An 11,972-nucleotide genomic window follows, 5' to 3' on the forward strand; every position below is an offset into this window, starting at 1 on the left:
ACAAATATTTGAGTTACGAGTTTGGTCTTCAATTAAAACAATGTGGAATAGTTTCACAGTTCACGCCACCTGGAACACCACAACGTTATGGTGTGTCCGAACGTCGTAACGACTTTATTGGATATGGTGCAATCTATGATGTCTCTTACCGATTTACCGCTATCGTTTTGGGGTTATGCATTAGAGACAGCTGCATTCACTTTAAATTGGGCACCATCAAAATCCGTTGAGACGATGCCTTATGAACTGTGGTTTGGCAAGAAACCAAAGTTGTCGTTTCTTAAAGTTTGGGGCTGCGATGCTTATGTGAAAAAGTTTCAGCATGATAAGCTCGAACCCAAATCGGAGAAGTGCGTCTTCATAGAATACCCAAAGGAAACTATTGGGTACACCTTCTATCACAGATCCGAAAGCAAGTTTCGTTGCTAAGATGGATCCTTTCTAGAGAAGAAGTTTCTCTCGAAAGAAGTGAGTGGGAGGAAAGTAGAACTTGATGAGGTAATTGTACCTTCTCCCTTATTGGAAAGTAGTTCATCACAGAAATCAGTTCCAGTGATTCCTACACCAATTAGTGAGGAAGTTAATGATGATGATCATGAAACTTCAGATCAAGTTACTACAAAACCTCATAGGTCTTCCAAAGTACAGTCCGCACCAGAGTGGTACGGTAATCCTGTTTTGGAAGTCATGTTACTAGACCATGATGAACCTACGAACTATGAGGAAGCGATGATGAGCCCAGATTCCGCGAAATGGCTTGAGGCCATAAAATCTGAGATATGATCCATGTATGAGAATAAAGTATGGACTTTGATTGACTTGCTCGATGATCAGCAAGGCATGTTAAATAAATGGATCTTCAAGAGGAAGACGGACAATGATAGTAGTGTTACTATCTACTAAGCTCGACTTGTTGCGAAAGGTTTTCGACAAGTTCAAGATGTTGAATACGATTAGATTTTCTCACTCGTATTGATGCTTAAGTCTGTTTGAATCATGTTAGCAATTGCCACATTTTATGAAATCTGGCAAATGGATGTCAAAACTGCATTCCTTAATGGTTTTCTTAAAGGAGAGTTATATATGATACAACCAGAAGGTTTTGTCGATCCAAAAGGTGCTAACAAAATGTGCAAGCTCCAGCGATCCATCAATGGACCGGTGCAAGCATCTCGAAGTTGGAATATACGCTTTGATGTGTTGATCACACTACTAGGAAAAGGGCTATAGATGGAAATGACACTAATGGCGCACTACAGCATATGGTTTTATACAGACTTTTGGAAAGGCCTGTATTTACAAGAAAGTGAGTGGGAGCACTACAGCATTTCTGATAAGTATATGTGAATGACATATTGTTGATCGGAAATAATGTAGAATTATTCTGCAAAGCATAAAGGAGTGTTTCAAAGGAGTTCTTTAAAAGAAAGACCTCAGTAAAGCTACTTACATATTGAGCATCAAGATCTATTGAGATAGATCAAGACGCTTGATAAGATTTTTCAATGAGTACATACCTTGATAAAATTTTGAAATAGTTCAAAATAAGAACAGTCAAAGAAGGAGTTCTTGCCTGTGTTGCAAAGGTATGAAATTGAGTAAGACTCAAATCCCGACCACGGCAGAAAATAGAAAGAGAATGAAAAGTCATTCCCTATGCCTCAGCCGTAGGTTCTATAAAGTACGCTATGCTGTGAACCAGACCTATTGTATACCTTGCTCTCAGTTTGACAAAGGAATACAATTTTGATCTAATAGTAGATCACTGGACAGCGGTCAAGAATATCCTTAGTAAGGACTAAGGAGATGTTTTCTCGATTATGGAGGTGATAAAAGAGTTTGTTGTAAAAGTTACATTGGTGCAAACTTTTACACGGATCCAGATGACTCTAAGTCTCAATCTGGATACATATTGAAAGTGGGAGCAATTAAGCTAGAGTAGCTCCATGTAGAGCATTGAAGACATAGAATATTTGCAAAATACATACGGCTCTGTATGTGACAGACCCGTTGACTAAAAACTTCTCTCACGAGCAAAACATGATCATACCTTAGTACTCTTTGGGTGTTAATCACATAGCAATGTGAACTAGATTATTGACTCTAGTAAACCCTTTGGGTGTTGGTCACATGACGATGTGAACTCTGGGTGTTAATCATATACAGATATGAATATTGGTGTTAAATCACATGATGATGTGAACTAGATTATTGACTCTAGTGCAAGTGGGAGACTGAAGGAAATATGCCCTAGAGGCAATAATAAAGTTATTATTTATTTCCTTATATCATGATAAATGTTTATCATTCATGCTAGAATTGTATTAACCAGAAACATAATACATGTGTGAATACATAGACAAACATAGTGTCACTAGTATGCCTCTACTTGACTAGCTCGTTTATCAAAGATGGTTATGTTTCCTAACCATAGACAAAAGAGTTGTCATTTGATTAACGGGATCACATCATTAAGAGAATGATGTGATTGACTTGACCCATTCCGTTAGCCTAGCACTTGATCGTTTAGTATGTTGCTATTGCTTTCTTCATGACTTATACATGTTCCTGTAACTATGAGATTATGCAACCCCCGTTTACCGGAGGAACACTTTGTGTGCTACCAAATGTCACAACGTAACTGGGTGATTATAAAGGTGCTCTACAGGTGTCTCCAAAGGTTCTTGTTGGGTTGGCGTATTTCGAGATTAGGATTTGTCACTCCGAATGTCGGAGAGGTATCTCTGGGCCCTCTCGGTAATACACATCACTTAAGCCTTGCAAGCAATGCAACTAATGAGTTAGTTGCGAGATGATGTATTACGGAACGAGTAAAAGAGACTTGCTGGTAACGAGATTGAACTAGGTATTGGATACCGACGATCGAATCTCGGGCAAGTAACATACCGATGACAAAGGGAACAACATATGTTGTTATGCGGTTTGACCGATAAAGATCTTCGTAGAATATGTAGGAGCCAATATGGGCATCCAGGTTCCGCTATTGGTTATTGACTAAGAATAGTTCTAGGTCATGTCTACATAGTTCTCGAACCCGTAGGGTCTGCACACTTAAGGTTTCGATGACAGTTATATTATGAGTTTATGAGTTTATGAGTTTTGATGTACCGAAGGAGTTCGGAGTCCCGGATGAGATCAGGGACATGACGAGGAGTCTCGAAATGGTCGAGACGTAAAGATCGATATATTGGACGACTATATTCGGAGTTCGGAAAGGTTCCGAGTAATTCGGGTATTTTTCGGAGTACCGGAGAGTTACGGGAATTCGCCGGGGAGTATATGGGCCTTAATGGGCCATACGGGAATTGAGGAGAGAGGCCGAAAGGAAGGAGGCGCGCAGCCCCCCTCTGGTCCGAATTGGACAAGGGGTGCAACCCCTCTTTCCTTCCTCCTCTCCCCCTCTTTCCCCCTTCTCCTACTCCAACAAGGAAGGAGGGAGTCCTACTTCCGGTGGGAGTAGGACTCCCCTTGGCGCGCCTCTACTAGGCCGGCTGCCCCCTCCCCCCTTGCTCCTTTATATACGGGGGCAGGGGGCACCTCTAGGCACAACACAAGTTGATCTACGGATCGTTCCTTAGCCGTGTGCTGTGCCCCCCTCCACCATATTCCACCTCTGTCATATCGTCGCGGAGTTTAGGTGAAGCTCTGCGCCGATAGAACATCATCATCGTCACCACGCCGTCGTGCTGACGGAACTCATCCCCGAAGCTTTGCTGGATCAGAGCCCGGGGATCGTCATCGAGCTGAACGTGTGCTGAACTCGGAGGTGCCGTACGTTCGGTGCTTGGATCGGTCGGATCGTGAAGACGTACGACTACATCAACCGCGTTGACACAACGCTTCTGCTTACGGTCTACGAGGGTACGTGGACGAACACTCTCCCCTCTCGTTGCTATGCCATCACCATGATCTTGCGTGTGCGTAGGAAATTTTTTGAAATTACTACATTCCCCAACATTTACGTGGCTGCTAGGGGCTGAGCAAGAACCGTTCTAACCGATGCATCAAAACCACAATGATAGTTCGTCAAGTTAGTGTTGTTTTAACCTTCTCAAGGACCGGGCGTAGCCACATTCGGTTCAACTAAAGTTGGAGAAACTGACACTCGCCAGCCACCTATGTGCAAAGCACGTCGGTAGAACCAGTCTCGCGTAAGCGTGCGCGTAATGTTGCTCCGGGCCGCTTCATCCAACAATACCGCCGAATCAAAGTATGACATACTGGTAAGCAGTATGACTTATATCGCCCACAACTCACTTGTGTTCTACTCGTGCATATAACATCTACGTATAAAACCTGGCTCTGATACCACTGTTGGGGAATGTAGTAATTTCAAAAAAAAATCCTACGCACACACAAGATCATGGTGATGCGACCTCCGAGTTCGATTCGACCGATCAACTACCGAACGCACGGCACCTCCGAGTTCAGCATACGTTCAGCTCGATGACGTCCCTCAAACTCCGATCCAGCCGAGCCTCGAGGAAGAGTTTCTTCAGCACGACGGTGTGGAGACGACGATGATGTTCTACCGATGCAGGGCTTTGCCTAAGCACCGCTACGATATTATCGAGGTGGAATATGGTGGAGGGGGGCACCGCACACGGCTAAGAGATCAATGATCAATCATTGTGTCTAGAGGTTCCCCCCTGCCCCCATATATAAAGGACCAAGGGGGAGGGGCCGGCCGGCCAGGGGAGGGCGCGCCAGGGAGGAGTCCTACTCCTACCGGGAGTAGGACTCCCTCCTTTCCTAGTCCAAGTAGGAGAGGGGAAGGAAGGGAGAGAGGAGAGGAAGGAAAGGGGGGCGCCACCCCCCTCCTTGTCCTATTTGTACTAGAGGGGGAGGGGCGCGCGGCCTGCCCTGGCCGCCCCTCCTCTTCTCCACTTAGGGCCCATGAGGCCCATTAACCCCCCGGGGGGTTCCGGTAACCCCCCAGTACTTCGGTATTCATCCGATAACCCCCGGAACCATTCTGGTCTCCGAATATAGTCGTCCAATATATCAATCTTCATGTCTCGACCATTTCGAGACTCCTCGTCATGTCCTGATCACATGCGGGACTCCGAACTATCTTCGGTACATCAAAACACATAAACTCATAATATAACCGTCATCTAACTTTAAGCGTGCGGACCCTACGGGTTCGAGAACTATGTAGACATGACCAAGACACGTTTCCGATCAATAACCAATAGCGGAAAGTGGATGCTCATATTGGCTCCTACATATTCTACGAAGATCTTTATCGGTCAAACCGCATAACAATATACGTTGTTCCCTTTGTCATCGGTATGTTACTTGCCCGAGATTCGATCGTCGGTATCTAAATACCTAGTTCAATCTCATTACCGACAAGTCTCTTTACTCGTTACGTAATGCATCATCCCATAACTAACTCATTAGCTACATTGCTTGCAAGGCTTATAGTGATGTGCATTACCGAGAGGGCCCAGAGATACCTCTCCGACAATCGGAGTGACAAATCCTAATCTCGAAATACGCCAACTCAACATGTACCTTCGAAGACACCTGTAGAGCTCCTTTATAATCACCCAGTTATGTTGTGACGTTTGGTAGCACACAAAGTGTTCCTCCGGTAAACGGGAGTTGCATAATCTCATAGTCATAGGAACATGTATAAGTCATGAAGAAAGCAATAGCAACATACTAAACGATCAAGTGCTAAGCTAACGGAATGGGTCAAGTCAATCACATCATTCTACTAATGATGTGATCTCGTTAATCAAATGACAACTCATGACTATGGTTTAGGAAACACAACCATCTTTGATCAACGAGCTAGTCAAGTAGAGGCATACTAGTGACACTATGTTTGTCTATGTATTCACACATGTATTATGTTTCCGGTTAATACAATTCTAGAATGAATAATAAACATTTATCATGATATAAGGAAATAAATAATAACTTTATTATTGCCTCTAGGGCATATTTCCTTCGGGTATGGGGTTTCGTGACCCCCATCAGTTTAACATTGCGCTACTCGGGAAGCATGGGTGGCGGTTTATGACGAACCCTAATTCTCTATGCGCAAGGGTAATGAAAGGACACTATTTTCCTGACACAGATTTCTTGCATGCTACTGTTCCCAAATCAACGTCTGCTACTTGGTGAGCTATCATTGTTGGCAGGAAAGCTTTACAAGCGGGACTTATTATGAGAGTGGGAGACGGGAGCTCGATTGATGCTTGGACGGACAAGTGGATTCCAGGAACTATTTCCATGAAACCTTTGTTTAGACCTCCCAACACCAATGTTCAGACAGTTTCGGATCTCATTGACACCGAAAACTGGTCATGGAAGCAGGATCTTTTAAGGACAACTTTTATCGCCCCAGATGTTGATGCTATTCTCAATATACCAATCAGGAGGGGAGGAGGACAGGATTTTTATTCTTGGGCCTTTGAACGATCAGGCAACTACACTGTTAAATCGACGTAACGTGCTCTAGTGACTCAAAACGAGCATCTAGCTCTAGAAGAAGGGACGACTACCGGTGCTTCAACGGATGATAAACAGATGTGGACAACCCTATGGAAACTCAAAGTGATCCCAAAGGTACGAGTGTTTTGGTGGAGGGTATTGCGGGGGATTCTACCTGATGAATGTACCCTCAAGCACTGTCACATCTCAGTTCTAGACACTTGTAAAGTGTGCATGGAAAGAGAGGAGGATCTCATGCATGCGCTAATACAATGCTCCCATGCACGACATTTCTGGAGCGAAGCTAGTGCTTGGTTTGATCTCAGACTCCCTCGACTGCACCCACGCTCGTGGGCCAGAGATATACTATGTGGCGATCGGATCAGGGATGTAGATCGCACAAAAATCATCACCATCATGTGGACAATCTGGCATTCCCGCAACCGGATCAAACATGGGGAAGAGGGGAGAGACCCAACAGTCGCGATTAGATCTCCCCGGAGGCCCTAGCGCTGCTGGAGCTACCCCGCAATGAAGCGACTGTGTTACCAGGTCATGGATGGAGGCCGCTCGAATCAAGTATGACCAAGATATCTTGCGATGGAGCACTCAATGTGGCAGAGGGTCGAGGAGGAGCGGGTGGCATAGCCCGGTCAGCATCCGCGCTACTAGGAGCTTGGTGCAAGCTATTCGGTGACATATCCGATCCTCTGATAATGGAAGCCTTATCAATGCGAGAAGGAACGCTCTTTGCAAAACTTCGAGGCCTATCGCATGTGATAATGGAAACTGACTGTCAGGAGTTAGTGCAACTCTGGCATACACGCCACAATTCACGTTCGACTGTGGCTCCTATCCTAAATGAAATAGGAGACCTTAGTTGTGATTTTTCTGTTTTTGAGATTCAACATGTAAATAGGTGAGCAAACTTACCGGCACATCTATGTGCAAAACGTGCATGCACATTGAATGTGATCGAATGTTGGCTCGAGGAGACCCCTAGTTTTTTGGTAACCGGCCTTTTGGCTGATTGCGCGGGGAACACTTTTGTTGGATAAAGCTCTCTGATTTTGCCCGCAAAAAAATAATAATGCTTGCATGCATTATTTGCTTTCGTTTCCGAAGCTGTCTGGCCATGCATTTCCAAAACTGTAAATCACGAGGTGAACTCGCCTGCCAAGTTTCCAATCGAACAGCAGTGCCGTGTTCCCGCGCCGATAAGAGCAACCAAACTTTTTGGACACCACACCTCAAGAAGCAACCAAGAGCGCGCGTGGCTGGGTACAGATCATCGACGGCGGAACGAAACGAAAGCAGCCCGTAACGATCTGTTGGATTCGACCGGCCATGGACCCGCGGTGCAGCGGCCACTGGGAGAGCTCGTCGGAGGACGTGACCAGGTCGCTACTGCCCCTGCACGACATTACGGCGGACGACGGCGCCCACCGCTCCTCCTGCTCGCCGCTCGTCGCGTCGCTGCTCGCCAACAGGTACCTGTCGATCGCGGCCGGCCCGCTGGCCGCCGCGCTGATCTGCGCGCTCGTCGACCTCGGCCCCGGGCACGCCGCGGCGCGCAACATGCTCGGCGTGCTGGCGTGGGTGTTCATCTGGTGGATCACCGACGCCGTGCCGCTCGCCGTCGCGTCCATGGCGCCGCTCTTCCTCTTCCCCGTCTTCGGCGTCTCCTCCGCCGACGCCGTCGCCAAGGCCTACATGGACGACGTCATCGCCCTCGTCCTCGGCAGCTTCATCCTCGCCCTCGCCATCGAGCACTACAACATCCACCGCCGCCTGGCCCTCAACGTACGCACGTGCTCTTAGTAATTGATTCTTCCGGCTTGATCAGCGTACTGACATTGTTCGGCCCGCGCGCAGATCACGTCGCTGTTCTGCGGGGACCAGGTGAAGCCGGCGCTGCTGTTGCTGGGGATCTGCGGCACGACCATGTTCATCAGCATGTGGATCCACAACACGCCGTGCACCGTCATGATGATGCCGGTGGCGACGGGGATCCTGCAGAGGCTCCCCGGCGACGCGGCCGCCGGCGCCGACGCGCGCGAGTTCAGGCGGTTCTCCAAGGCGGTGGTGCTCGGCGTCGTGTACGCGTCGGCGATCGGCGGGATGGCCACGCTCACCGGCACGGGCGCCAACATCATCCTGGTGGGGATGTGGTCCACCTACTTCCCGGAGGAGGAGCCCATCACCTTCAGCTCCTGGATGTCCTTCGGCCTCCCCATGTCGCTCGTGCTCTTCGCGGCGCTCTGGGCCACGCTCTGCCTCATGTACTGCTCCAACAACACCGGCAGGGCGCTCTCCGCTTACCTTGACCGCACCCATCTCAGGAGGGAGCTCAGCTTGCTTGGTACCCCTATCTCTCTTGCTCTCTCTCTCTCTCTCTCTCTCTCTCTCTCTCTCTCTCTCTCTCTCTCTCTCTCTCTCTCTCTCTCTCTCTCTCTCTCTCTCTCTCTCTCTCTCTCTCTCTCTCTCTCTCTCTCTCTCTCTCTCTGCGCATTGCACTTGAGGAAAATGACTGCTGTAGTATTCATCTATGTTCTGGTGATCTGGCCAATTTGAATATCTTGGTCAAACATTTCGTGGAGTAAACTGACATTTGCCCTTTGGCACCCGTTGAAATTCCATCGTTTAGTTATCTGATAGGGATCTTCATTTTGATTTGTGCCAGGTCCAATGGCCTTTGCAGAGAAGATGGTTCTTGCCGTCTTTGGGGTAAGTTTGCACATTGTCAATCAGTACAATTTTCTGGCCATTTTTTCCCTGAACCTAGAAACAGAGTGCTAGTGCAACATAACTGAATGGATCAATGGGTGATTCATGCAGGGCCTGATCGTCCTGTGGATGACGAGGAGCCTGACGGACGACATCCCTGGGTGGTCGGTTCTCTTCCACGGCAATGTCGGGGATGGAACAGTCACCGTAAGTAGACTCCACAAATTCAATCATTTCTCAGGGACAGTCTGCCACATGAGCTCAAGGGACGGGACACCCCATCTTGATCGCAATGCAGATCATGATGGCGACGCTGCTCTTCATAATCCCGAGCGGCAAGAGCGACGGCGAGAAGCTCATGGACTGGGGCAAGTGCCGGAGACTGCAGTGGCACATCGTCCTCCTCCTCGGCGCCGGCTTCGCCATCGCCGACGGGTTCAAGGCGAGCGGCCTGACGGACATCCTCGCCGGGTGGCTGGGCTTCCTGCGGGGCGCGCCGGCGCTGGCCGTCGCGCCCGTGGCGTGCGCCTTCAGCGGCCTCCTCACGGAGTTCACCTCCGACGATGCCACCACCACGCTGGTGCTGCCGCTGCTGGCGGAGCTGGGCAGGAGCATCGGCGTGCACCCGCTGCTGCTCATGGTGCCCGGCGCCGTCGGCGCGCAGCTCTCCTACCTGCTGCCCACCGGGTCGCCCGGCAACTCCGTCGGGTTCAGCACCGGCTACGTCACCATCAAGGACATGGTGGTCACCGGCATGCCCATCAAAATCGTCGGCGTCACGGCTCTCACCGTCCTGCTGCCAACGCTAGGTAAGTTCAGACTTCAGACTCTTGAACAAGAAAATCTGCAGAATCATGACCTTCTCTTGATTTGATGCAGGTGTTGCTGTTTTTGGTATGGATCAGAAGGTATAGGAACCTTAATATTTGTTGAACATTTCATCAATCTGTAGAGTGTAGAGTGTAGGTTTATAGTATGTCTAGTAGTAGGATGTTGAGGCTGTACAGTGTATAGTCAGTGTCATTGCCTCACGAACGATATGGGGTCATATTCTTTTCTTTATGTACGAGACGGCATGTAAAATTTGTATCGAACGGTTCCCATATGAATATACCGAAATTTGCAGCTCCTTCATTTTCTGAAACCACAAGGTAGAGTTGGGTATAGATCAACTGGAGACTGCACAATCGCCTTATCTTATACTCCCTCCGTCCGAAAATACTTGTCATTAAAATGAACAAAAAGAAATGTATCTAGAACTAAAATACATCTAGATACATCCCCTTTTATTCATTTTGATGACAAGTATTTCCGGACGGAGGGAGTACACCATATCAAGACCTGATAGCAGCCATGTCTCTGTATGTATACACACACAAATCCACTACTATGAAGATCAGGATCGTATGATTGCACCACCTATAAACAATTGCATGATGAGTAGCAAGTCGCAGAACGTCCCAAGCAATGCCTTGATTATTGACATCTTTCCCTGTCATCTTATCGCTTCCGGTGATGATTGACCGGAACATTCGACACGATATCCTGCATTGTGATCGTGGTTGATAAGACACGACACGATTTGATACTAACATACTAATCTCTCATCCCCTCGGCATGGGGACACCTGCTGAATGCTGATTTGCTTGGGACTCATAAGTGATCGGTATAACCTATGAAATGTAGGTTGAGTATACATATAGAATAAAACAGAGACTTTTGCTGGGTTTGTTTGTGTTTCTTTGGTTTCGGTTTTTCAAAACGAAATATCTCCTGAATCATGTGTCCAAATTATGAACCATTTTCATAGTTGCATTCGCCACGTTGAGATCTATGAAACCAGATCTCATGTTTCAAATAACTTTTTTCGAAAAATCTATGTTCCCAGCTAGTACTAATTTGTGCTTCGTAACGTGTGCTTCCAACTAGCACTAACATGCAAGTTTCCAACGTCTGCTCCCAACGAATACAAACATGTGACTTACTATGTGTAATCTAACCTATGCTCCCACGAGAGAGCAGATATGAGCACATCCATGCTTTTCGAAAGAACCAATGCTTCGCAAGGGGTTGATAAAAAAGCAGGGAAAACAAAAGACAAAAAACAGAGTAAATCAAACTAAAAAGCCCCCCAAAACAGAAACAAGGAAAAAAAAAGCCAGGAAAAGCAGTTCTAATGTGTGAAGTGCCCCGCGTGCAATAAGTGGCGGCATTGGGGTGCTCCACGTCGAGCCCTCGAGCACTCCTACGCCCAACAAAATTGCGTGCCCCCGTTAGTTAGTCATTTTGTATTTCCTGATGCTTATATTATGTGGTAGTAACGCACATATACGGATTGCATTTCCTATTGAACGCGTGTTGGGGGGTGATCGATCAAATGCACATCCCACGCGCTCTACTCGGCCGGTATATCCGAGTGTTTCTTCCAATTTAGGGAAGGCTCTGCTCTCAACTCAAAAAAAGGGAAGGCTCAGCTGGTTTTTTTTTGCTCTACCCGCTTTCTTTAATTTTCTCATGTCCTATTTTCTTCATATTTATTTTTCTTGTTTAATTTTCTTTTGGTCCTTTCTTCTTCTTCTTTTTCCCTAATTCACGAAGATTTTTAAAAATTCTGGCACATTTGTTCCACTATGTGAATAGTTTATCAAATCCTTGAAGAATTTTCAGATTCATGAACTTTTATAAAATCTTGCGAATATTTTTTAAATCCAAGCATTTTTTTGGACAAAAATTGGAATCGACAAAGTTTTTCAACACTTCTAAAATTATAAACAAAC

General features: G+C 47.0%; 1 protein-coding gene across 1 annotated transcript; it reads left to right on the forward strand.

Moving 5' to 3' along the window:
• The first annotated feature begins 7,631 nt into the window (after window positions 1-7,631).
• On the forward strand, window positions 7,632-10,324 carry LOC123116392 (tonoplast dicarboxylate transporter). Its single transcript, XM_044537356.1, has 6 exons — window positions 7,632-8,271; window positions 8,344-8,830; window positions 9,152-9,195; window positions 9,307-9,402; window positions 9,494-10,004; window positions 10,075-10,324. Exons 1-6 carry the CDS (start codon window positions 7,816-7,818, stop codon window positions 10,107-10,109), a joined length of 1,629 nt encoding a protein of 542 aa, XP_044393291.1. The 5' UTR covers window positions 7,632-7,815; the 3' UTR covers window positions 10,110-10,324.
• Window positions 10,325-11,972: the final 1,648 nt, after the last annotated feature.

The sequence above is a fragment of the Triticum aestivum genome, chromosome 5B, assembly GCF_018294505.1.
Source record: "Triticum aestivum cultivar Chinese Spring chromosome 5B, IWGSC CS RefSeq v2.1, whole genome shotgun sequence".
NCBI lineage: Eukaryota > Viridiplantae > Streptophyta > Magnoliopsida > Poales > Poaceae > Triticum > Triticum aestivum.

Excerpts from the sequence above, each read along its gene's own strand:
- LOC123116392 (XM_044537356.1), top strand. The coding sequence starts at position 7,816 with ATGGACCCGCGGTGCAGCGGCCACTGGGAGAGCTCGTCGGAGGACGTG. Across the intron at positions 8,831-9,151 it reads GAGGGAGCTCAGCTTGCTTG|GTCCAATGGCCTTTGCAGAG; the intron begins GTACCCCTATCT and ends GATTTGTGCCAG. Across the intron at positions 9,196-9,306 it reads TGGTTCTTGCCGTCTTTGGG|GGCCTGATCGTCCTGTGGAT; the intron begins GTAAGTTTGCAC and ends TGATTCATGCAG.